This window comes from Oxyura jamaicensis, chromosome 3 (assembly GCF_011077185.1).
Source record: "Oxyura jamaicensis isolate SHBP4307 breed ruddy duck chromosome 3, BPBGC_Ojam_1.0, whole genome shotgun sequence".
Taxonomy (NCBI): domain Eukaryota; kingdom Metazoa; phylum Chordata; class Aves; order Anseriformes; family Anatidae; genus Oxyura; species Oxyura jamaicensis.
In genome coordinates this window covers 31,162,696-31,186,372 of record NC_048895.1, presented here as the reverse complement: position 1 = coordinate 31,186,372, position 23,677 = coordinate 31,162,696, and the positions used below count along the sequence as shown (strand labels likewise).

The following is a 23,677-nucleotide window of genomic DNA, read 5'->3' as shown; positions in this document are numbered from 1 at the left end:
ATTTAAGGGTAAAGATTATTTTTTAGAAATTAGTATCTTTATAAATCACTATGTAAGTTAATTTCAGAGTACATTTCCAATTTTCTTGCTTTAAGTTAACATTTCTAGCATGTTTTCAATAAGGCTTTTTTTTTTTTAATCCAAACAGACACTCTAAGCATGATTAATCCAAGTTCTAAAATGGTTCTTATTTATTTGGAATTCATAACAATTTTTCACCTAGTGTACTGCCAAACATACAATAAAACCACTTCCTAAAGAATAAGAAACTACTTAATGATCCGATAGAAAGCTTTTTTTTTTTTTTATACATCCCTATTCATACATTTGACCACTTTGAACTTATAATGGTGTTTGCTTCTAGTCTTATTTCATATGCAGAATCATAGAAACAGACAGCTGAGAATCACTCTTTCTGAACTATATTCTTAGCAGCAGTGAATACTGTGTTATCATCTGCACGACTGTTACTGTTCCTACATATACAGCTTTATAGGCAGGATCATACTGAACAAGAAACTGAATAAAAGTGTGGTGATACCCCCACAAATTACAGACACACACTAAATGAATGTAAACTACAGCTGGACGCCTGCCGAATGAAGGCAAGAGACCCTTTATCTCAGAAGAGCTTTCCTCCTGCAGGAAAATGGAATTTCAATCCCTGCATTAACAACCTAGTAATATTTGAATTGCAAATGACTAGTGCATGTATCAGTTGCTTGACAATCTAGATATAAGAGACCGGAGCCATGGCTTGAAAGGACATTTGGCATGTATGATAAACCTATCACAGCTGTTACTATCATTCACTTTGCAGATTATTGTAAACAAACTTCAGCACCCCCAAAACATGCCATTCAAGGTGTTGCTGAAATTAGTTAACCTTTTGATTTAATTGCTTTTTGCACTTATGTTTGATTTATAAGCATCAAACCATGGAAACTCAAGCACTGCACTTGTCTTTGCTTAACTATTGTCTTTCCATAATACAGTCATTTATGTCCCTTTAAAAATATAGCTATGTGTTTCCAATTATCTCTGCATTGCTTAAGATACCTCTTCTTCACAAAGAGCATGTATGAGTTGTTTCAAGACATCTGTAATAGGCTGGTTTTCAGCTTTTCGCTTTTCTAGTTTCTTCTCCAAAGCAGACACGTCAGATTTAGCACTCTAAATGGAGGGAACAGAAAGAATGTCAATTTCAAAAACAGCCTTCCCCCAACAACTTGTCGGATCACTTTAATAAAAGACAGACAAAATAATCCTCTCCTTCCATAGTATAATAAAATTTTTAATCATTTAAGATGCTTTTATCTGTTTAAGTAGTACATATTAATTGAAGAATTGAGTCAGAATACAGTAAAAAAAAAAAAAACATTAGGTAGCATATCTACAAAGGTCAACACTACTGTTTTTCTCATACTCTGTTCTTGTGTTCAGGGAAGTAGGGAATAGAAGCCTATTTCCTTTTCCATCTCTGTTCTGCTCAGATCAGGGATGTAAAGACTTGACATTCCAGCATCACAGACAGTATGGATTTATGTGGTTCTTGCCACTCAAGAGGATCACTGTAATTTACAAGCACGAATTAAGCCTCATGTCACCACCATTAACTAACTAGAACTTTCAAAGCACATATATTTTACCAGACTGGGAAACTGAGGCATGAAACTTCAGCCAACTCCAAGGTCAAGCATCAGGTCTATAGGAAAATCTGGACAGCCTGTATTACTACTCTGAAAAGTAACCTCTGAACTTCAAGTGGTATATTTTAATAATGTCAATATACTTGCATGACCTGAAAGCTAGTGATTACACTTCATCCAAAACCCATATCCAAACATTATTATTATCCTGGTAAGAACAAGCATAGCCATTGGTGAATTTACTTACTTCTGGAATGCTGTCTGTAGACATGGGTTTTTTAGGAGACAGTGACCTTACATCCTAAAATGCAGTAAAACAAAGGTATCACTAATTCAAAAAATATTTTTTTAAAAAATCAATCTATAAGTAAGCATATGATGCTAAAAATGTTGTAGAGTTTATTACATAATTACAATTTTAAAAAACTGTATTCTGTAGCATTATTACATTGACTTGAAGTAACACTAAATGTATCCCTCTAAACTAATTCCTCTAAACATGAGAATGAAAATTTCAACAATTAGTGAAGTATCACAGAAAGGCTAAAAGGCTTACATATTAATCATTGCATTAAGGTATTTATTTTGCCAAGGAGAATATTTATGCACAGAGTACACACTATTTTTTTTTAGCTTCAAAGTAATTGCCATAGAACCACAGACCTTGATTAATTCAGGTACTCGAGAGGAGTCCAGCAGTCTGCAAATGCCGCTGCAGAGGTTTGTAGGGATAACTATATTCTGTACCAAGAGGTGGGGAAAAAATTATATGAGTTTTGAAACACAACCAAACTGAAATTTGTCTAACAGAAATTATCTCAGACGTAATTCAAGTCTCCAGCTCTTGCATGTCATTGAGAAGTGGTCTGGTTGTACTTAAAAGCAGCAATTTCAAATCTAATAGATACATGTCAGGCAGGACAGGCATTATGTAGCAAAAAATGAAATGGTACCATCTTCTTCAGCTGATGGAAGTATTGTCTCAAACGCTCCTCCTTGGCCTGTACCTCTGAGTCACTCATGCTGTCAATCAAGTGATAAAGAAAATAGCCAACAGCTTCTGTGGAAAAAAACAAGAGAAAGCATTCCACTAAAATTACCGAGACTGTCATGTTATCAAGATTAATTTATAAGAAATCATTTTGGTGTGAGATGTCACCCTGATGAGAGACTCTGAAATGGCAACAATGATCACTGAGGCATAGAGATTATGTGGTTTGGGAGCACATATCTAACTGGTGAGTGAAAGGAATATTAATTATTTTCAGACCCAGTGACAGCTTTTCAGTACAGAATCTTACTTCAATCTATTTTTTCCACTGCTGTGTGACAGAAGTGGTACTGCCCAAGGCCTTCCCCCCCTTTCCTGCCCGCCACCCCAAATAGTTGCCACAAATATTTTGTCACTGCTCAAAAGAAAAAACTGATTTCTACCACTTTGCATATTTTTTCTGTACATTTTACCCATTACATTCCATTACCAAGCTACATTAAGTATTGTAATATTGATACGAAGGCATAGAAGATGCTTTAACCATTACATAACCAATACTGAAGGAGCTGCCTATTAACCAATGAAAACCAAGATTAACAGATTTTATCAAATGGTGCTAAGGATCTTATCCATGCAAGTGAAAAAAATTATGGGGTTCTGTACTCAATAATTGGAACGGTATTAATTTTCTTCTCAAAAGGTTAGCTTTCCCCATAAAGCTTCCCCAGCTAGAGGATTTTTTATTTTATTTTTTTATAATACAGATTATATGAAAAAAGTATACTTACTTCAAAGTAGAAGATTTGGGATGTTAAGTACCATTGTACTTCACAAAATCACTAAAGGTAAAACTAGATTGAAAGATGGCTTTTATTTGCTTTCGAAGTATTTAAGCACTGATACTGTGCTCATTCTATATCTGTATTTTGGTCAATAAAATTAGAAAAATAAATTGTTATCAGCAAGATTTGTTTATAATTCTAAAAAAGATCTAATGTATCTCAAAAATATGCTGTGATTATTAGAATCAGGATTTTACCCCACATGTTTTCAAATTTCACTTTCAAAAAGAAGCAATCAGTGTTTACTGTTGTAATCCCTCAAACCCGTCATTACACAGAAGAACGGATTTGTGGATAAGTTACAATCATAGAAATTGAAACTCTACCAGTTGGTCCTGGAGGCGTCAGGCAATAACGTTCATCCTTGTACAACAGTTCTGTTATCTGGTAAGACAGAATAATCGTACATTGCAGCCAAAAGAAGCAAGGGCAAATAGTACCTGAAATTGAATTCTCAAAATAATAAAGCATCTCGCTATTAAGTATTATTCTTTACCACATCACAGTAATTCTCTAAAAAATATATATATACAAGGAAGGTGTGCTTTTTTTTTTTGGTGTGTGTGTTTTTTGGGTGAATAATAGGTTTTTCTTAAAAATATATCTTGCAAACTGAAATGCTTTCTGAGATATGGCAGTAAGACAGATTTTCTAGTATTTTTGTGTATCATTCTACAGAAAGTTAACTATCATAAGACATTGCCTAAAGCAAATATTAACTGATGTCGCTCCTAGAGATGCTACAATTATATTTCAATTTACCAAACAGCTGAAATTGGCCCGTAAAGCCTTTTTTTTTTTTTTTAATTCTGAAAGAAGCAAATGCATGAAGAAAACAGAGGAACATGATTTATCATGCTCTGTTAGATTTAAGATAACTAGTATAGCTGTTCTAAATAAATGCAATTTTGAATGACAATGTATACATCCATAAAAATTAATTGCGTTCTTTATACTTGGACTAAATTTAGCACATATTCCATTAGTCTCATACAAATGGAAAGAACACGTAGATTTTACTTCAGAGGAAAAGCAGCATTTACCCCAAGCCCCCCACATCCTACCCACAAATACTTAAACCTAAACCACATCATTTTAAAAATCCATTTGACTGTTCTTAAGCAAATTATATCATCTATATTTAAAATTCCAGTTTTTAACTATTTCAAGAATTTTGCTGTATCTGACGTGACAATAGAATGCAATCTGAGAGAATTAGGAGGGAAATGGATTCTCGATATCAGAGAGCTGTATTTTAAGTAATGACAAAACAAAATGAATCCTCACCTAATTGTTACTGAAAATGAATAAATAAAGCCAGAAAACAACAAAAGTGCAATGGAATTATCACTTCTCATTCTACCAACAGCCTAGACTCTGTGAATGGTTAAACTACAGTAGTCTTCTGTCCTTTTGCCCTTATCGTCCCTATAAGGAACCAACGCCCTGAAGAACCTACAACTAATAAAAACCAAGAAAGTCATAATAACACAATTCTCCTTCTGAATCAAATTTCAGAGAACATTTAAAAGAATGGACTGCAGAAAAAAAGCATGATATTATTTTTAATAAGTAACTATTTGTTTTTCAAGTTAACCTTTGTAAAATAAGGAATGCCGATACATATATTTAACTCATAAATTTGGTAAAAATGACAAAATGCACCTTTTCTCCACTGTGGAGAACAGCAGAAGTAGCTATAGATGTGGCTTTACATGCAGACCACCATTATTTTAGTCCTCCAACTGTCCTTCAAGTTTAATTCCATAAAGGAAGTAATAAAACTGATCCCCTTTTTTCTTTATTTTTTTTTTTTTTATTTTTTTTTTCTTTTTCCCCTTTCTACACACAAAAAAATAGGTTTGTAGCAGTGGGAAAAAATATCCCCTCACCACTTACCATAATCTTTACAAAACAGAAGGTGGGTGGGAAATAAAAAAAAAAAAAAAAAAACACCCTGCACCTCACAACTAAAATTTATTTATACATATCATTGAACAGCAAAAAGCAGCTTCCCAAACTGCAATTTTCATTTCATTCATTTTTTTTTCCCCCCAAAATCTGAATATACCGTAAGCCACGTACAGGCTTATATTAGTGAGGAAGTACAATATTTAAATAAAAGACAGCAAGCAGCAATTCCCTTCCCAGATTTGGTAACCACAACCCAGTCAGCATTTGCCAACATCTCTTCTGCTCTAGGTCCCTGAAAGATTTATTAACCAAGTTATATGGGGCACCTTTCTAAGGTAGCCTATACTGGAGAGGGCATGATCAGCCAATTCTCACTTGACTTAATTCAAGTGACTTTACCTGTCTTTGCCTTCAATACTTTAAGTTAAATGACAGAAACATAAAAAATATAATTGTGCCTTATTATTTTAATCACACTGGTGTGGGGATAGGAAGGAAGTTTAGGGAAGGAAGGAAAAGGATTTTTTGAAGTGTCAGAAAAACCACGGCTGGCTTTGTATATGAAGCTAAAACTATATACTACCTTCAGCTCTAATTGCATTGATCTACAAATCAGAATAAAGATACATATTTGATTTTTACAACTGCATTTATGAAATATGAAATCTCAATTTCATAGAATTGTACAATCTGCTACTGACAAATGTCTTCCTCTAATAATGAGTTCCACAATTAGTAGGCTCAGAATTCAGATTTACATTAATTTGTCATAAGCATGCAGAGAAATTGATCTTATTTACAGCATCACGATCTCCACTTACCTTGCTCCAAAGCTGTACATCGTCTGAGCTGAAGAGGGCAGCAAAGGATAAAAAATTAATAGGAACAAAATGATTTTACTCTGGTCTCTTGTGTGTTTTTGTTGTTGTTTTTTTAAACCCACAAACAATATTAACACTAAGGATCTTGTTATTTAAAGCAAATTATTAAAACTCAGTAATTCCAAGAAATTGCTTAAACCTATTTGGTACAGAGTAAGTTTTGTACTTTTTATTATACTGAACTCTGTTTCTAAACATCCTAAACAGAACTCTGTTCTAAACATCCTAAAATAATGCAGCACTCCTAATAGGTAACTAGAAATAATATATTTTAATTTTATTTTTTAATCTAATCTTTTAACATGTTCTAATTGTACATTTTTAATTTTATACTGCAGTCTAATATTTCAAGAAAATAAGCTTCAAGCAAAGAATTCATACTACATAGAAAAACGCATGTAGAATTTACAACAAAAATTTAGATCTCTGTGCATTAAAATTAAATTTTTAATATAGATGGACAACTGCAGGTACCCACAAATGCATTTGTAACAAAGAATAAAGTAACCATATACCTCACTTAAGCTACAACGTTTATTAGAGTAAGATAAATAGGTAATATATTACGCACAAACTCTAAAGGAAAGAATTCTCCTTTCTCTGTTGATGTTCTATAGAACTGAATGGAGAGCACTTCTGCACATCATCAGGTTACAACCAAAGACCAAATGTTAACCAGTTCACTCAAGTATAAAAAAAAACTGACATATTCCTGTTATTTACAGGACAGAGTTCTATCTAAAAGCTGTAACATCTCAACAACTATAAGGCAGCATTAATCTAGACAAGGCTAAGAAAACAAAAATCAAAAGCTTTTGACCTTATTTTATTTTCCTATAATTCTTGTAAGGGGAAAATAAGATGTCAGTTTGAACAGCTGCAGGGGAACTTCAAAGCATTTACAGAAGTTTAGGATTCTATTTCACTTAGGAGGTTTCAAGCCTAGGAACCATTTATTCTTTTTGTGCTACTGCCAGAGGTATTTGAAAATGAGTGGAACACAGGTCCACAAAGAGGAAAAATGCTATTTGTGAGGTTAGTTCAGCTTTCCTGAGTGAACTCACTCCACCACTGACAGCATGACAATGAACTGCAAATATCAAACGCATCAATTTCCCAAAGTACTTGACTCTGAAATAGTAATGGTAGTTCAGGTAGATAGAATGGGAATACTTTGAAGGAATAACTAGAAAAGAGCAGCTTCAACAGAAATCCATCAGCTAGTATGCTACAGACATTGTTCCTGTGTACCTCATGTGTCCATACCCTGTGCTAGTCCTAAACTCTGCTTGTTTGAATATTTGTGACCAGCATTTTGTCATGAAATTCTCCTGAGTTCACGTTTTTAAAAAATGTATGGTGATAACCAATATTCTCTTCTTCTCTCCTGTCCTATGCTCAAGCTTCATATTTTTAGGCTGTTCTTGCTATTAAGTTTAATTCAGAAAAGGAAACATGAATTGGGCGTGCTTTCAGAAACTATCTATAGAAGGGTACAATTCAGGTACAGCCAATTTCATATATAGCTCTTGAAGCCAGGTAACAATAAGAACAAACAAGAAACTAATAAGTGCTGCACTTAAAAGTGGCAAGCAGAGAGAATAGTCAGCTGAAGGAAGTCAAAAAAATATTTTGCTTGCCCCAGAATTCTGAGTTTTGAGCCCAAATGTTCATAACTCTTTAAATCACAACAGGAGAAACTGTTCCATTGCCTAGGAGTCTAACTATTTCACTTACACTGAGTATAAATCTTCAGCAGCTAATTTTTATGATACAAGCTGATAATGCTTTCAATTTGCTGCAAGTTGCATTCTGACCACCTACACAACTCTTCCGTAGCAGGCTATTTCATGCCAGCATTCCTTGGTGGTGTGTGGAAACATTGGTGTAGCTTGTTTTCTAGGGCAAGCTCTACTTTAACTGATTATTTCTCTGTACTTGCAGACAGAAAATACGTATTAACTAAAGTAACAATTTAAAAATCTGAAACAGATGATTCTGGGGCTGAAAAAATATTATCTAAAATATTATTGCACTTATCCTTTTGAAGTCAAGGTTAGCTAGTGCCAGGTTAACAAGCCCAGTTTTAACACTGGTTTTCTTTTTCTCCACCTTTTCCCTTGGTAGAGCATGATCAGCTGGACAGAACTTGCTATTTACAAGGTAATTATTTTGGCTATATTCATCCAGTGTGTTTTAGTAATACCCAACCTTAACATAGTGACATCACAGCCATTAAAAATATGGTAAATTACTCAGTCAATAAAACCAGCTTTCAGACTCTGGTCCTATTAAGTGACTCCTGTGGTGCAAAGCTACAGAAAAAAACTCACAGTCCTGAACGTTTGACTGGAGCAAAAAGAGAACAATAAAAGTGCTTGTTAATACACACATATTTCCATAAGCTTATGACAACCCTGCAAGTACCATAAAACCTTCTTTGCAAAATGGGACCAAACAGGTCTGAGTATGAAGTCATGGCTATATGGCACAATGAAGCTATCAGATATAGTGGAGTATGCCTGGCTTCTATTGGTATTTTGTTTTCAATAAGCACCTCTCTACTCTAATGGTTAACAATGAATCTGTAGGGAAATCAGCAGTTTAGCAACATAAAAGTTAGTAAAGATAAAATCCCAAATGTTTCCTACCATAGAAGTTTATATACTGTCAAATATCAGAAAACGAACAATAATAGCAGTATGCTCAGATAGAGCAGAGGTAAGGAAACCAGGGAGGGCAGAGAAAAAAATCAGATTCTTCAGATCTGCTACAGTTGGAACCCTACTTTAAAATTCTTAAACACCGATTTGGGGACAGGAGGGGAGGGAAGACTGCACAGACTTGTGCTCAACAAAGCAAAAGAGAGGGGAAAAAAAAGGATATTCATATAACAACCTTACCTTTTGAATCCCCTAATGAGGCTGTTTCTAAACTGGTGAAAATCAAAAGAAGGTGTGCTTGCTGACGACACTGTAAATGAAAGCAATGTTTCTAAATAGTCATTCTAAAAAAGCCCTGAACTCCAACAAGTCAGTTAGTCACATAAATGGGGACTTAGTAGATGAACTATTTTGTTTAATTAGTAAATACTGACAAACATTTGTAAAATCAAAATTTCAAATACCATGCTATTTGAAAGAGTCCTGGCTTTTATCAGCTCTACATCTACTTCCTTTCCAAAGAGATTAAACATTCCAAGAGATTTTTGCCTCTTCACTACCTTTAATGCCAGTTAATGTATATGTCTATATATATACATATATATGTAGTATATATATATATTTTAATTTATTTATTTTACAAATTAGCAGTAGAAATAAGCATCCCTGCAAAACAGTAACAAGACCAAATAAAATACCCTGTTGCAAAAAGCAAAAGAAAAAAATAGAACTCTAACCAAGGAAACTTGAGACATTACGACAGAAAAAAAAAAAATACACCACAGGCAAACTGTTTGCTGGGATGTTTCAAACTGAATACCTGCCTTAAAATAGGCTTATTGTAAAGCCTACTGCTTTTTACCATGAGACTGTAAACATTTCTTTCTCCTGGTGTAAACTGCCTGACGAGAAGCAAGAAGTAGTTTTATCTAAAGCACTATCCACTAAATTACGTTAAATGTAAGAGGAGAAAGAGACACACCTTTGAATAATGACGAGCTGTAAACATTAACATGTAGAATTGTTACAATATTGGATGAACACAAAGATAACTAAAATAATTTTAACCTAAATGACCTGAGAGGTCATTTACTGTTATACTTATATCCTCATCTTTAGACTTTTTCTTTGCTAGATATTGGAAATAATTCTACCTTCTTCCTCTAAAATTGCTGTTTTCTCATTCCAGTGTCATAGTACAGCTGGAAAAACAAACAAAACAACAGCAGTAGGTGAATTTAGGTCCTGTATGGAGCTATCTTAATTTGACTTTGCTATCACAACACTCCTAAACCCTCTGAAAACCTGAATGCACTGGGTCCCATCAGCAAGGGCTGTAATACAGTAGGTAGATGGTAGAGAAGAACCAAAATAAAAACACCAGCTCTGTGCGAAGCTGCAAAATAAAAGGCAGGAACAACATGCTAAAACTACACCTTAGTCTAAGCGCAGGCGTTTAGAAAGCTAAGTTTTAAATGTTTAAATGTTTATTTTAGTTTGAAAAATCTCAGGTAAAGTTGGTTTTCAAGTAACCCTCAATACAAACCCTCCTCCTCCGCTGGTTTATGAAACTTTTTGCTCATAAAAAGACGAGCAAAAAGCATCTTAGTATGCTCAGCTGCTGCTGACAATCGGCAACCTGGTTTCCTTAGCAACAAACAAGTCTGAGAAAATCAAGAGGCTGACAATGAAGTGGAATGGAATGGCATGATAAAGGGGAAAAGCAGCTCTCATGTACACCGCCTTATGCGCCCGGATTCCTCAGCTGATGCTTCTTAGTTTTCATCTTGTCAGGAGCAGAAATCTATACGTTATAAGGTATGAGAAGCTGAATCAATACACCTAGATAGCAACCAGCACTCACACCCAGCCTTCACCTCCCCTAACTACACTGATGAGACAATCTTGAACTATTTTCCATACTGAATCTATTTTCCCTCTTTGTAATACTGCATAAGAAGCCAATCCAAAAAAAAAAAAAAAAAATCAGCTATTTCATATCTTTGCCTTATCATTTCCTAGGTGCTAATTAGATTTACTAGCATTCATTTCAGCTTGGTAAACTATTTACCGGAGTCCCTTCCTTTAAAGCTCAAGTTCAAAAGAAATTTTGTATGATTTTATGAATTATTAACGCTAGGCTTTGTAAAAAGAAATACCACTACAAGATTTAAATTCAAGACACAGACAACAGCTAACCAATACAGTATGAGAGACTAATTTCACAACAGTAAAACAAAATGCAGCGTATTATATATGTGCTGGATCATATATATTTATCTTATACCAGGTACAAACACATTTGTGCCTTTAAACACAACGAAAAACGACTAATTTACTTAACCTAAATGAGTGTGCAAGGATGGGGGAATATAATTTTTCATGTGGGCAAAAACATACCAAATCCTACTTCACTTTTCAGAAAAAAAATACTGCTAATAAATAGCTAGCCTCTCAAAAAAGAATTCAAAGCTGTTTCAAGTACTACTTTTTCATGGTTAAGATTTCTGTTGTAATAAGAACTAACCAAAGTAATGCCAGAATGTAAGGTGAACCTTAAAAGATTCACTTAATTGATAAATCTTCATTACAGCAATTAATAAATCCATAATACCTACTCATTTAATTTTCTCCTTTTCACTCACTTGTATTATATACTGAAATACAAAAAAAAATTTTTAAGCTTTTATACATACTGTTTTCAAGTTTATTATTAAAATCTGCTTTTTATTGTAACTTTTTCCATCTTTAGATGAACAGAGGACTACTCTGTTTTAGTATAAGCTTACAGTTAACGTCAGTTTCTTTCCAAGCCTCAGCACAGCTTCACAGAGTCACAGCATACTATCTTTTAGTCTTAGCTAAATAAAACAGTCAGTGACTGATTAAACTTTTCCCTCAGTCTTAGACAAATAAAACTGTTGTTTAAAAAGAGAACTTTTTGTATCAGATTCAGTCCAAGATTCAAGGGTTTAATTATGGACTCAGTATAGTAGGCAAATTACTTCATGTACTTCATGACCTAATTACCCTGTCAAATTCATACACAACTTCCAGACTCAGGTTAACGTCAATGGCAGTCAGTTATTTAAAGCTGATTCATTCATAAATTATTCTGCAGTACTTCCGAACAGTGTTGTTAATCTAGCATCCCATTGTAATTGATGCCACAAACAGAAAACAAGAACAATCCCTGCACCAAAGACTTAACAGTTGTTATCGATGCCAATTGCTTCCTTAAGCACTCCTAGAATACGCCGGGGTTCACAAGCGTATCCCAAACACAGCTTTGCTAAATATCATCTATGACATGTCATGGCCAGTCTCAATCCTAAAAATCAGTTTAACCAAGATACATTGTCCAGAACTAGTGGTTTCAAGTCTGACATCTTGTCAAAGAGAACCTCACATAACGAAAGCTTTTTCGCAAATTTCCCACATTTCTTTGCGCACATAAATCTCTTCACCTACAACCAACCTATCAGCACTACCACTGAGTATATAGTAACATGCAACATGAGATACACTTACACAAAGAAAGAACATTTTGCAGTCTTCCATGTGCTGCTTCATGTCTAACTTGTGCTACATAGAGTCCAACAGTTTCAAACAGGCAGTTATTTTCCTACAGAAAAAAATAATAAAAAAACAGTTTAAGTACACACAACGAGCTTTTCTGACACTTATTTTTAAACTCTTCCTTCCCAAAGGACCCTGTCATTCTTGCATTGGTAGCTGTTGAGAACCTAGAAAAGTGCTCTCTACAGAGGTCTACACGGCTAGTTAGACACGCTAGAACAGTACAATTATTTTAATCTGCAATTCTGAATTCTTCATTAAACACAACTGCAATGGAAACAAATATTACTGATAAAAAGGAAGAATGTAATTAATTTAGTTATTCTAACTTCTATAAACAGCAAGCTAGTAAAATTCAAGGAAAACATTTTGGTTCACTCAGAAAGAAAAGAGCAGCAGAAAGACATTATAAACAAATCATCCATATAACAACTGCTTCAAAAATATTCTCAATATATCAAACAGACTTGATCATACACATTCATGTTTAGAGCACTACTAGTATCTACGTCTCTCACAGAGAACCAAGTGTTGCAATGATCATTTTTATGAATTTTAAGTGTAAACTCACCTTCAGCTGGGCACAGGCGGTTTTGCAATCAGCAAAATTTTTAAAAACGTAGTCAGTGTATGTTTCTAAATCAATTTCCACCCCCAACTCATGCATCACTTTGAGGATCTCAAAGATACCTATCAAAAGAGAATTGGTAAAGCTAAGCATTGCAGAAAAATGAAAATTTGAGAAACACATAAAAATAAATGCTGATTTCGAAAACAGACTTGTCTCCTCCATTTGCTTTCTTGAGCTACCATGCAAAAAAAATGCATTTTTACCTGAGGCGTTAATAAAGTTCATAATTGTGAAACTTGAAATTGAGTTACAGAAATTCCTGTTGCATGCTGCACTATCAAAATCAAGGAAGTCTTCATTAGCTTGGAAATTGCCAGTACCCAGTTATTTTCTAACAGTGAAAATATGGACTGTTACTATTATATTTGCAAAACGTCTTTTACAGCTACATATTAAAAAGTCCACATTATTGTGCACAAAAAAGATCTGAAATTTAGTGTAAAGAATAGAATGAATTTCAAGACACAAAATCAATATTCTTAGCTTTGTTCCCAACATCTAATCCCGATTAGTAAAGCAAACTTTCGGGATTTGTTTCTAGATTTGTTTAAAACAAACAACATTTTCATAAACAAACGTCTGTATTAACTCTCTGTATTAATGCATCAGCCTCAAACAGGAAATCAGAGAAAGGCTAGAGTTTCCCAGGTCCCGCTGAGTACAACTTTTACACGTTTTGGATCAATTTACACACGTATCGCTACTGTAGAGAAGCATTTAAAGACAACGATGCCCAATCTTAATGGAGCTTAACAATGAGAACAAAGTTTTAGAGTATGTTTCATGCTTTTTAATTGTTCACACACTTTTGATTTGCAGAAACTTCTTACAATAACCCTAGCTAGCAAACTCTGAACTCCTGTCAAAATTAATACAGGTATTATCATTTTTTGCTGGTCTAAAAGTGACTTGTCAGTTGCTGCAGGACACCAGTTCCAAATAGCATATGTTTTTTTCAACTTGCATTTCATACTTATTACTTTAAAAATGCAAAGTTTCCCAAAGTCCCTGTCTTTGCCCTGGAGTGCCACCTATGGAAAAGTGACACTTCCATGAATATTTTATGCAGTGCACTATGGTGCAAATAATCAAATGTGAATTCCCTTTGAGCACTTGCAAATACATGCAGGCAAGTCACACTAGATTAAAATCGCATCATCTGTTCGAGTTTGCCTTAAACAAAACTCTGATTTTGGCCCAGAATCTGTGAAAATATGAATAAAGAATTAATTACAGTAAGTCTTTCCTGATACCTTTCAAATTTTAACAGCTAGTTTCTATTTCACGTTTTCAACTTCTCAGCAAATGTTTTAAGCCCTCTTGTGTTGAAACCTTTTACCAAATAGCTGAGTTCAAGTCTTCATCACTAAGGTACAATTCGATGACTGCAAGGGATCTACCACAGTGAATAAGGTGTGGTAAATTCGGGGGAATTACATCTAGATGTAATGTAAGTTCCCACTTCTATCAAAATACCACAATATCATTGAACTCACGCATAAGGAAAGATTTGAGCATTATTATGTGTTGACTTTCTAGGTATCACTTGCACCTCAGTATTCCAACAGTATTGGAAAATATACTGTGTTCCCTCGCCCCCAGCTACCAAAGAACAGACTATAAAGGACAGAAGCACAATCACATTAGCAAGAACACCAGTCTCCAGACTTGTCTGAAAATGCACCCTTCCCTATATATGTGTATTTAGAAACTGCATACATGAATTACTGTACTCATATATATGTGCACTACAAAACATTCACAAAAGCAGGAAAAATTAGGAACATGAAATAAACATTAGTAAATAAATAATTATTTAATCAGCTGTACACCCATACCTCAATGAATTGTTTTGCAGATCCCGTTTTGGGTTCTAGAAAACCAGGTGTGACCAAAAACCACAAAAAGATTCCAAAAAAAAAAAAAAAAAAAAAAAATCACAAACAGTCTTCTAAAAAGACTGTGAATAAAAGGACTACTGAGAAAAAGAATTCTTTTTTTTTTTTAAAAAAAAAAAAACACTAAGGATTAGACCCTGGAGACCATGTAATAGTTCATTCAAAAGGTCTGCATGAGACAATGTATTTAAAAATATTTATTTTGCAATTGTCTAAATCCTGAAGTTATCCAGAATACTTGGTATTGTTGGTAGTAGCATTCTTCTTCATTTGAGGAAAAAAATCACGAGAGCAATATGAAATGCAGCATATTCACAAAGTCTTAGAATTTCTATTTATGGCATAAAAAGATCAAAACTTGATGGAGTCCTGTTTTCATACATGCACAACAGTTCCTTGGACCCATAAGGGCTCAGTTTTTTCAGTCACCTCCCTGCTTGATAAAGAAGAGGTTTTTGAAATGATGGGCTGAGGTATGTACAGATTCCATGAGTTGAACAGCCAAAATTAAATACCTGAATTATAAGAAGACCGGAACAGGGAACAAAACACATCCTAACACTTCTGTTCTCCTTTTTTGTCAGTACTGGAAACAGCACTGGAATGCCCCAGCAGAAGTAGAAAAGCATCTTTCCAGCCTCAAATAAGTATATCCAAACACCAAGAAATACAGTAAGAGATTAATCACAAGATGATCATAATATTCCTGTGACAGAGCATAGCACCTTGCTGCTTCTTAAGGAGAGAAAAGAGAGGCTCATGTTTCAGACCCCCTTTCATTTCTTAAGTTTCTCACGAGAAGTAGCACCTTATATCTAATATGGTCCCACCAGAACAGGGGGAATTTAATTTCTAAGGCAGCTATGTACAGTTCAACATGTGAAAGTGCAGCATAATTGTGCTTACAGCAATTCTCTAAACAAATAGAAAACTTGTAAAGTGAGGATGTGTACAGGAAAACAGCGTAATATTTAAGTCTTTTTGCTGTGCTATTAATCTGAGATGCAATCCAAAGTTCTTGGCTGGAGAGGTCTGTCTACAAAACACGACCTCAAGCAATTACTTTGGGAAACCACCACTCATTGCTCTCAGTGGACTCAGACATTTATTTCCTTTTTCATCCAACTTTTTTTTCCTGGGGCAAAGTAAAAATTGAATTATCATTCACAAGCCATGTTTTGTGTATAAAACCACAACAGTTTAATAGAAAACAAAATTAAAATACACTATTGATATTTTAAAACTGTCTTCAAAAATAACCAAAGTGATTCTACAAATATGAGGGGGGCCAGTATGTTCAGTTACCAGCAGAAGCCAAACATTTCTGCCTAACCATGCTATGCTCTCCCATTACTATTATCTGATATAAGCTGAATCTCAAAAACCTTTTCTGATCCACTGCGTATAGTAGCTCTTTTAAACCCTTTTACATACTGTCCATTGCCAAGCTTAACAGCATTTATTTAGATACATACTACAGAAATAAGTAATTAGCAAGTTACATATCAAACTCACATAAAAGCGAGCAAAGGATTTGTTTGCTAGTTCAGAGTGGTTAAGTTCTCTGCGATACATTTAAAGAATTGCCTGCTTAGCTTTATTTCTCCTAGCCACCACTTCACTGTTATTTATTTCACCTTCAGCTGCAAAATACAGAAGTTAGGGAATCTTCTATGATATAATGTGTAAGGTTTTGCTATAAGGAACATAAGATAAATGTGTAATTAAATGTTGCTACTAGTTATATAATTGCTTGAGTCACAGTATATGTATTATATTAAGGCATTTGTAACCTGCAGTTCTAGATATGTTGCTGCTTTTCTTCTGTGCCCTTTAATGATTTAGTCCATTGTCTACCTCCTATCAGATTTTTACTATTCCCCCCCCCCAAAGTTCTTTTCCATTTTCAGCCTTACCAATACTGAGATGCAAAATTATACACATTAGGCCAGGCATTGCTACTTTGTAGATGAAGCAATTATTACCTCCTTTTTAGTATGAGATGTGATGCAGTGTCTGTATCTTTCTTAGCACAGCCCTATTATTTTTCAGTGCTAGAAAGCACCATTCTGCTCATTTACTGTCTGTTGTCACCTTTAAGTTCTCACTGAAGCATTATTTTATGCTCTGTTATTTCTATGAAAATTTCAGGGTGTTTTTTCTCCTCCTATTTACTTTACCTCAACTGTACTGGTTGTGTTTTTTGACAGTGGGTCTCATTCTTTTTTTTTTCTTTTTAATTACAATTAAATTTCAAAAATGAATGTGAGCTTACACATCGGAAGAAAAAGAATTTGTTTCACTGCAGCAAGAATAATTCCACTGATTCTTCACTGCAGGAAAAAAACGCTTAGGTATCTTCTCACATATTGTAAGAACTGCAAAATCACTGACCTTTGTAGTTATGTCTGGAGTAATAACTTTCACACTTGACAATTCAAACTCTGAGAGACTAAGTATGAGGTTACAATACCATGTTTGCAAAGCCACAGTACTATCATACAGCCATACACAAGTTTATGCATCCAATGTTTTTGCAGACAGAAGAAGAGAGGCTTTCTAGAGCATGTTAAAGAAAGCCAGAGTTAAGGGCTTCTGCACCAGTTCTATTTTCAATTTGTTTACATGAGTTGAAATTAAAGAAACTTGTGAACTTGCCAGAGATCTCGATCTGAACCTTGAGTTTCTCTCAACAGTCAGACATAGCTTCAGCTTTGGAAGCTAAGTCTAAATCTAATGCTTTCAGCATCTCTTATACTTGTGTCAGTGAGGTGAAACCTTCATTGTAGTAACAGACAACCTTTTTTTGTTCAGTAGGCAGCACCCACATATACAGAAGTATGACACAATTTAATTTTACTTATTTGTGGCAATAATGTACTCCAAGTAAGTCACAAAGGACCCACCTAAAACCAACACTGAGAGACTTTTAAAATGTCATAGAACTTTCAAGCACTTGAAAACCTGTAAGAAGATAAACTTGTGTAGTGGTCTAGCAGAACAGATCCTAAAGAGTTAATAAAAACTGAATATTGTTTTCACAAAAGCTTTTTGAAAAAGATTTGAGACATTTTTATAGCCAGAAACAATTAGGGAATACTTGTTTCAGCATTTCTTCCAAACTGGAATGTGACTGTATATTTAAGATAAAATTGCGATACGAAGAGAGTGCTAAAAGCACTTTTTTTTTGTTTGTGCATTTTGTTTGTCACCCAGTGTCACACTAACAACTCTGCATCTCATTCTAAAGCACATTATACTGTGAGATAAGATGAAAAAGACAGTTTTTTGTTTCCCCAAGGGGGAAGTACTTCTGTTAAAAGCATCTTTTTACAATACCATTCTTTCTGAATTACCAATAACGCAAACCAAAGAATTAGATACTGTACTCTAAAATTTAATATTTGTTCAATTCTTATTCATAGCCTGTAGACATCCCCATGTGTAACAGGGGAAAGCATGCTAAATGCTTAAACCTACTTAAGAATCCAAAAGATTGAGCATTTCTGTCCTTCAATCAGGATGCTGTCAGGTCAGGCTCGCACATTCAGTGACGTAAGTTCTCCTGCAGTTTTTATTATTGTAACTCAACTCACATTTGGCTTATCAGGTACATAATAAGTTGGTTTAAAAAGAGAATTGGATTTGCAGTCCAAGAGAACTGTTATAACACTACCTTACTATTAAATGCATCTCTCAGATTTCAGTTTCTTCTAGAGTAAGCTCTTGAATTAATGAGGAGTCAAAAGAACCACTGAAAGGCTGTAAGAATGTGAAGAGTTAAAAACATAAACTCTTTTGCTCATCTTTCTAAACAAAGGTAAGCCACCCAAATTTGTATCACAATTAAGAAAGAAAGGGAGGGGGGGGGTTAAAAAGCCTTTCTGAAGGAAAAAAAAATGGTTGCAATAAAGACAGAAAAGCAACAAGGTCTTCATTTATTTTCAAGAGCCTGGTGAATCTTGAAGTGGTGTTTTAGCGAAGATTTGTACCTTAGGTGTACAACAAAGCAAGAGGAGCATATATCATATTGCTAACCTTTAAGATTCTTCTCTTTCTGGAACCCAACTATCAATGGCCAGAAATAGTGAGGTCTGAGCGGCACGCCTTCCTCTTTCATGGTCTTCATCACATCAATAGCCAGGGCTAAAAACATGCACAACATAATTAAACAGTGACCAAGTACTTTAAATAAGCATATGTAAATTAAATAATTAAGCAGAATACCTGACTTGTTGGCCTCCAAAGCACAACGCAAGACAAATGTTAACGGTGCCGAGTGCATTTTTGTTTCTTTTAACTCACTACAGAATTGCTTCAGCTTGCTCAAAGGCTGCAAAGAATTTCAAGAATTAATATATTTTTACATTTCTCTAGTTGTTTACGCTGTCAGATTCTTCTCATGTTTATGAAGTGGATATTACACATCCCAAACACGCTTTCTTCATGAATTTCATTTTACTAAGGGAATTGGCATGAAATACTAAAATCCTTTGATTCTGTAAGAACTATGCAAAAAAAAAAATCTACCATTTTCCATCTACACAGTTTCATTAAACTAAATATACTATCATTAGTGCATTACAAAAAAAATGTATCACTTTGCTGCATACCATATCTCTATTTACACAGTGTTGTAAGAAGAAGCTACCCTGGTCCACATTATCACGTGATAAATGATTGTAAGACTTCAAAATACGGAAACTTATATCTTCAAAGCCATGAGTTATCAGAGTCAAACAGAGGTTCATGGCATCTGGAGGAAGAAAGACAGAGAACAACAACATTAGAATAGTGCATATAACTATTTTCACATTAAAATACTAAAGGTAGTGAAAACTAGGAAAGGAAGGTTTGTGTATCATTGACATACCTTTTAACACTGCTCACCGATAAAATTTGAAACTTGAGTTTTCAGATTTATTTACATTGTCAACAAAATTCACTTATTGCACTAAAAAGACCATGCCTAAGATTAGCAAACCATCACCACTGTAGCATGACAGGATACCAGATAAGAGAAACAAAATTCTAGACATGTCAAAAACTAAAAAAAAAAAAAAAAAAAAAAAAAAAAAAAAAGGAGGAGGGGGGGAGAATAAATAACAGTTATCAATCAGACTACACATACCGGGATCTAAAAGTGACTTTAACTGTAGATAAAGAAAACTATAGTCAGTGTTTACTGTCTCCCTTTTTATGATATTCACAAAGAGCTGTCACAACAGGAGTTACAATAGTGTTGTTTGAAGAAAGGACTCCACAATTACTGCTCTCCTATAAAGTCTTAATGAATTTAGAAGTTAAAAATACATATATTTTTGTACATGAATTGTTTTATATTTTACATTTGGTTTATATTTTAGTTTAAAATATAATTGGTTTATAAAATTGGTTTATAATCTACATTTCAGAAAGTGTGATTAAGAACAGCATCAATGAATCCACCAACTCATGCCAAAGCTAGTATTCTCATTCCATATTCAAGATACAGAATTACCTATTTTTGGTGGCATTAGGTATTCTTGGGGGGAAAAAAAAAAAAAAAAGCTTTGCTTCTCCATCCTAAGCAGCAAAGTATCATTGCAGCAACCAGGTACATACCCGGAATTAATTCCTTTTCAAATCTTATGCGTTCTTTAATATCTTCAATGTACTGAGGATATCCAGCCTTGGCAAGGCTAAAAATCACCTGCATCAAAATCCTATCCATAAGGTACCCTTCAGTCTTCTCAACCTCTTCTAGAGTCTGAAAGTAGTAAGATACTTAACTTTAATACACTCTATACTGACTTCAAACAGAATACATTAAAATAATAAAATTTACAAAAGCTGGTGGTTATGGTCTATGCCTCCCCCCATCTTTTTTAAAAGAAAACCAAAGAACAAACAAACAAACAAAAGAAAAACATGGTAGAGAATAACAAAGATCTAGAGAGTGTCAAACACACTCAGAATGTAAAAAGGGACAGATAAGGGATACAGTATATTTCTTTCCAGTACCTAATAATTTATTAAAACACCAGAGATATTCCCACCTATCATGGAATGACTTTCAGAAGAGATCACTATGAGAAGGGGAAAACGATTAATCAAAATTTTGTTAGTGTGTGGGAAAACGTCGCTTGATGAAGATTTAACATGTAAACCCCAGGACAGTAGTATGTTTCCCATTTCTTCCTTGATTTGGTCCTCTCCATCTAATACTACCACTACTTATTAAAATCAAATAAATTTTATTTTCTCATTCCTTTACAAATATTTCCTTGATTTAAAAATGAAAAGAACAAAACTTGAAATGATCAACTACACAAAGGGCTGTAAAGCACCATTATCTTATTCAGACACTATGAATAAACAAGTTGCAGGTATGAACTCTCTTTAAAAAAAATAAAAAAACAAAACAAACAAACAAAAAAAAACAGTTTTACTGGAAGAATTCAATGCTTTCAATGAGAGAGGATAATCAAGGTTTACTTTTATATATATCATATACAATCACTGTCTCTTGAAAAAGCCCTGAATTATTAAATCATTCACTGGCAAACATTATTCAGCATGTCTTTTCATAGTGTGAAAAGCCACTATCAATAGACAAATATTTTTCATAAAGATTGAGACTGCTTTCAGTCAACTGGCTATTCACATGCAAAAGAAAATTCATTTTTTGCTATGAGGAAACATGTTTAAAAAAAATCAGTATGACTCTTCCTATATGGATAAAAACATTTTTGAAGTTAAATTGAACAAAAGATCAAACATGTTGCATTTAAAGTCAAACTCACAATACCTTCTTGATGCTATCAGCATCACCCTTTTCAGCATATACATTCAGTAGTGATAAATAGGTGTCTGGACCTGGCTCAACACCAGCCATCTTCATTACTGAAAGGATATTTTCCGCACTCTTGATATCTCTAAAAGAATTCAAAAGAAAGACTCTCAGTGGATTTAATCACAAGTTTTTATCGTCACTTCCACCTTTTCTCATTAAGGTATTAAGAATTGGAAACAAAGGCTGCAACAAGCACAGAGAAAGCTATTTAACTAAGCAAACCCTAAAAGGTCAAAGCACAAATCATTATTGTATTATTTAGAATATTTAGAAAACTTTTAACAGTTCACAAAGTTCAGAAGTTTAAATGCAGCAAATTTTCAAACAATACAGAAGTATGGTAATTTATCTTGAAATGAAACATTTTCAGAAACAAGAAAAATTGTTTCCTTCACTACACAGCCCTGTTTGCTTCAGAAACGCATAGAAAGACAATCTTTTACATTATTATGCAAAAACCATTATGCTATTTTGTGACATGCGAATTTCCTGTACAATATCACTTTACATTATAGTAAAATGTAGAATCTATTTTTTTTAAAAGGTATTAACATTACCCTGATCTTGCATGACCTTTCACAAGGCTACTGAATACTGCTTCAGTGATTGGGAGATCTTTGTTCTTCATAAATCCAAGAATCTTACTGGAAAAAAAAAAAAAAAGGCAGTTTTTATTTTTTTTATTTAAAAGAAACTACAAAGCTATAACTGTGCTGTTGGACAAGTACTGTATGAAACAAAAACAAATACTGATGTCACTGAGCTATTTTATTTAGGCATGCTGCATAATACGGTCTTTTTTCATATGAAAAATACTTCTCATTTTGAAATATGCATAGACAAGAGAAGGGGGCAGAGATTTTTTTGTTGTTTCTATCTTTCTTTTTCCTTATTATACATGCCCAGCAATCTCACTGTTGCAACTTAACATTGCTAAAAATTAATGCACCTAATGTTAGATAGAATATCCAGTGAGCCCTGTGTAACAAAAAAGAATTACCACTATTTACGCCTTAGGCTAATTTGTTCTCAAATGCCCTCGCAAGTAGCCATTTTCTTACATAGGCAGTAACTTCATACTTTTTCCACACCTGCTCTAAAAATGACAAAACAAGTTATTTTCTGAGCAACTTCAATACAATTTGATCTGAACAAATATCTATGGCTTATTTTTATTTTTGTGATGTAGGATCCAGCTATCTCTAGAACGCTGCTATTCAGTACTCAAATTATACTGAATCCTCTTTGCTCTACTCAGTTTCTAAAAATTACTCTGAAATGAGCTTTAACACTTATGGTGGGGAATATAATAAACAGATTTCTCAGAAAACTCTTTAAATGCAAATGCAAAAGAATACCTCGCTCCTTCAATGTCACCCTCATTGCAATAAGCAGCAATCAACCTTTGGTACGTAACCTACAGAAAACAAAAAAGGGAAGTTAACAATTTCTATCCAATAAGTATTAACCAAAAAATGCCATTAAAAATACCTACTCGATTGGGCTGCACATTAGCTTCCTCCATTCTGGCCAAGAATTCCGTTGGAGAAAATTTATGCTCATTCTGAAGGTAGACTTTAAGTAAAGCATTATAATGGCTTGTATCATAGACAGCACCTAAGGAAATATTTCAACTGTTGTCACTGAATGTAGATGCTCTAAATTTGACATGATTTTACAGCTTTCTTAGGTAATTAATTTCTTATTAATTTTATTCCAGATAAACATTATAAATAATCAGTCTGCTTCCTTTTACCCACCTTTACAGTAACAGGCATCTATTTAATAGCA

The 23,677-nt window shown here is 34.0% G+C and overlaps 1 protein-coding gene across 2 annotated transcripts in view; it reads right to left on the bottom strand.

The window, feature by feature from the left end:
- Positions 1-23,677, bottom strand: part of LRPPRC (leucine rich pentatricopeptide repeat containing) — a 92,727-nt gene that overhangs the window by 54,295 nt on the left and 14,755 nt on the right. For both annotated transcript variants that reach the window (XM_035320165.1, XM_035320164.1), the window contains exons 4-20: positions 23,382-23,503; positions 23,245-23,303; positions 22,444-22,530; positions 21,842-21,968; positions 20,656-20,800; positions 19,665-19,807; positions 19,279-19,384; positions 19,090-19,197; positions 13,094-13,212; positions 12,475-12,568; positions 9,184-9,253; positions 6,221-6,248; positions 3,812-3,869; positions 2,603-2,709; positions 2,313-2,390; positions 1,897-1,950; positions 1,060-1,173 (exon numbers count right to left, since the gene is read on the bottom strand). In XM_035320165.1, coding sequence (XP_035176056.1) covers positions 1,060-1,173; positions 1,897-1,950; positions 2,313-2,390; positions 2,603-2,709; positions 3,812-3,869; positions 6,221-6,248; positions 9,184-9,253; positions 12,475-12,568; positions 13,094-13,212; positions 19,090-19,197; positions 19,279-19,384; positions 19,665-19,807; positions 20,656-20,800; positions 21,842-21,968; positions 22,444-22,530; positions 23,245-23,303; positions 23,382-23,503 — 1,619 coding nt within the window. The remainder of the gene's footprint in view (positions 1-1,059; positions 1,174-1,896; positions 1,951-2,312; positions 2,391-2,602; positions 2,710-3,811; positions 3,870-6,220; positions 6,249-9,183; positions 9,254-12,474; positions 12,569-13,093; positions 13,213-19,089; positions 19,198-19,278; positions 19,385-19,664; positions 19,808-20,655; positions 20,801-21,841; positions 21,969-22,443; positions 22,531-23,244; positions 23,304-23,381; positions 23,504-23,677) is intronic.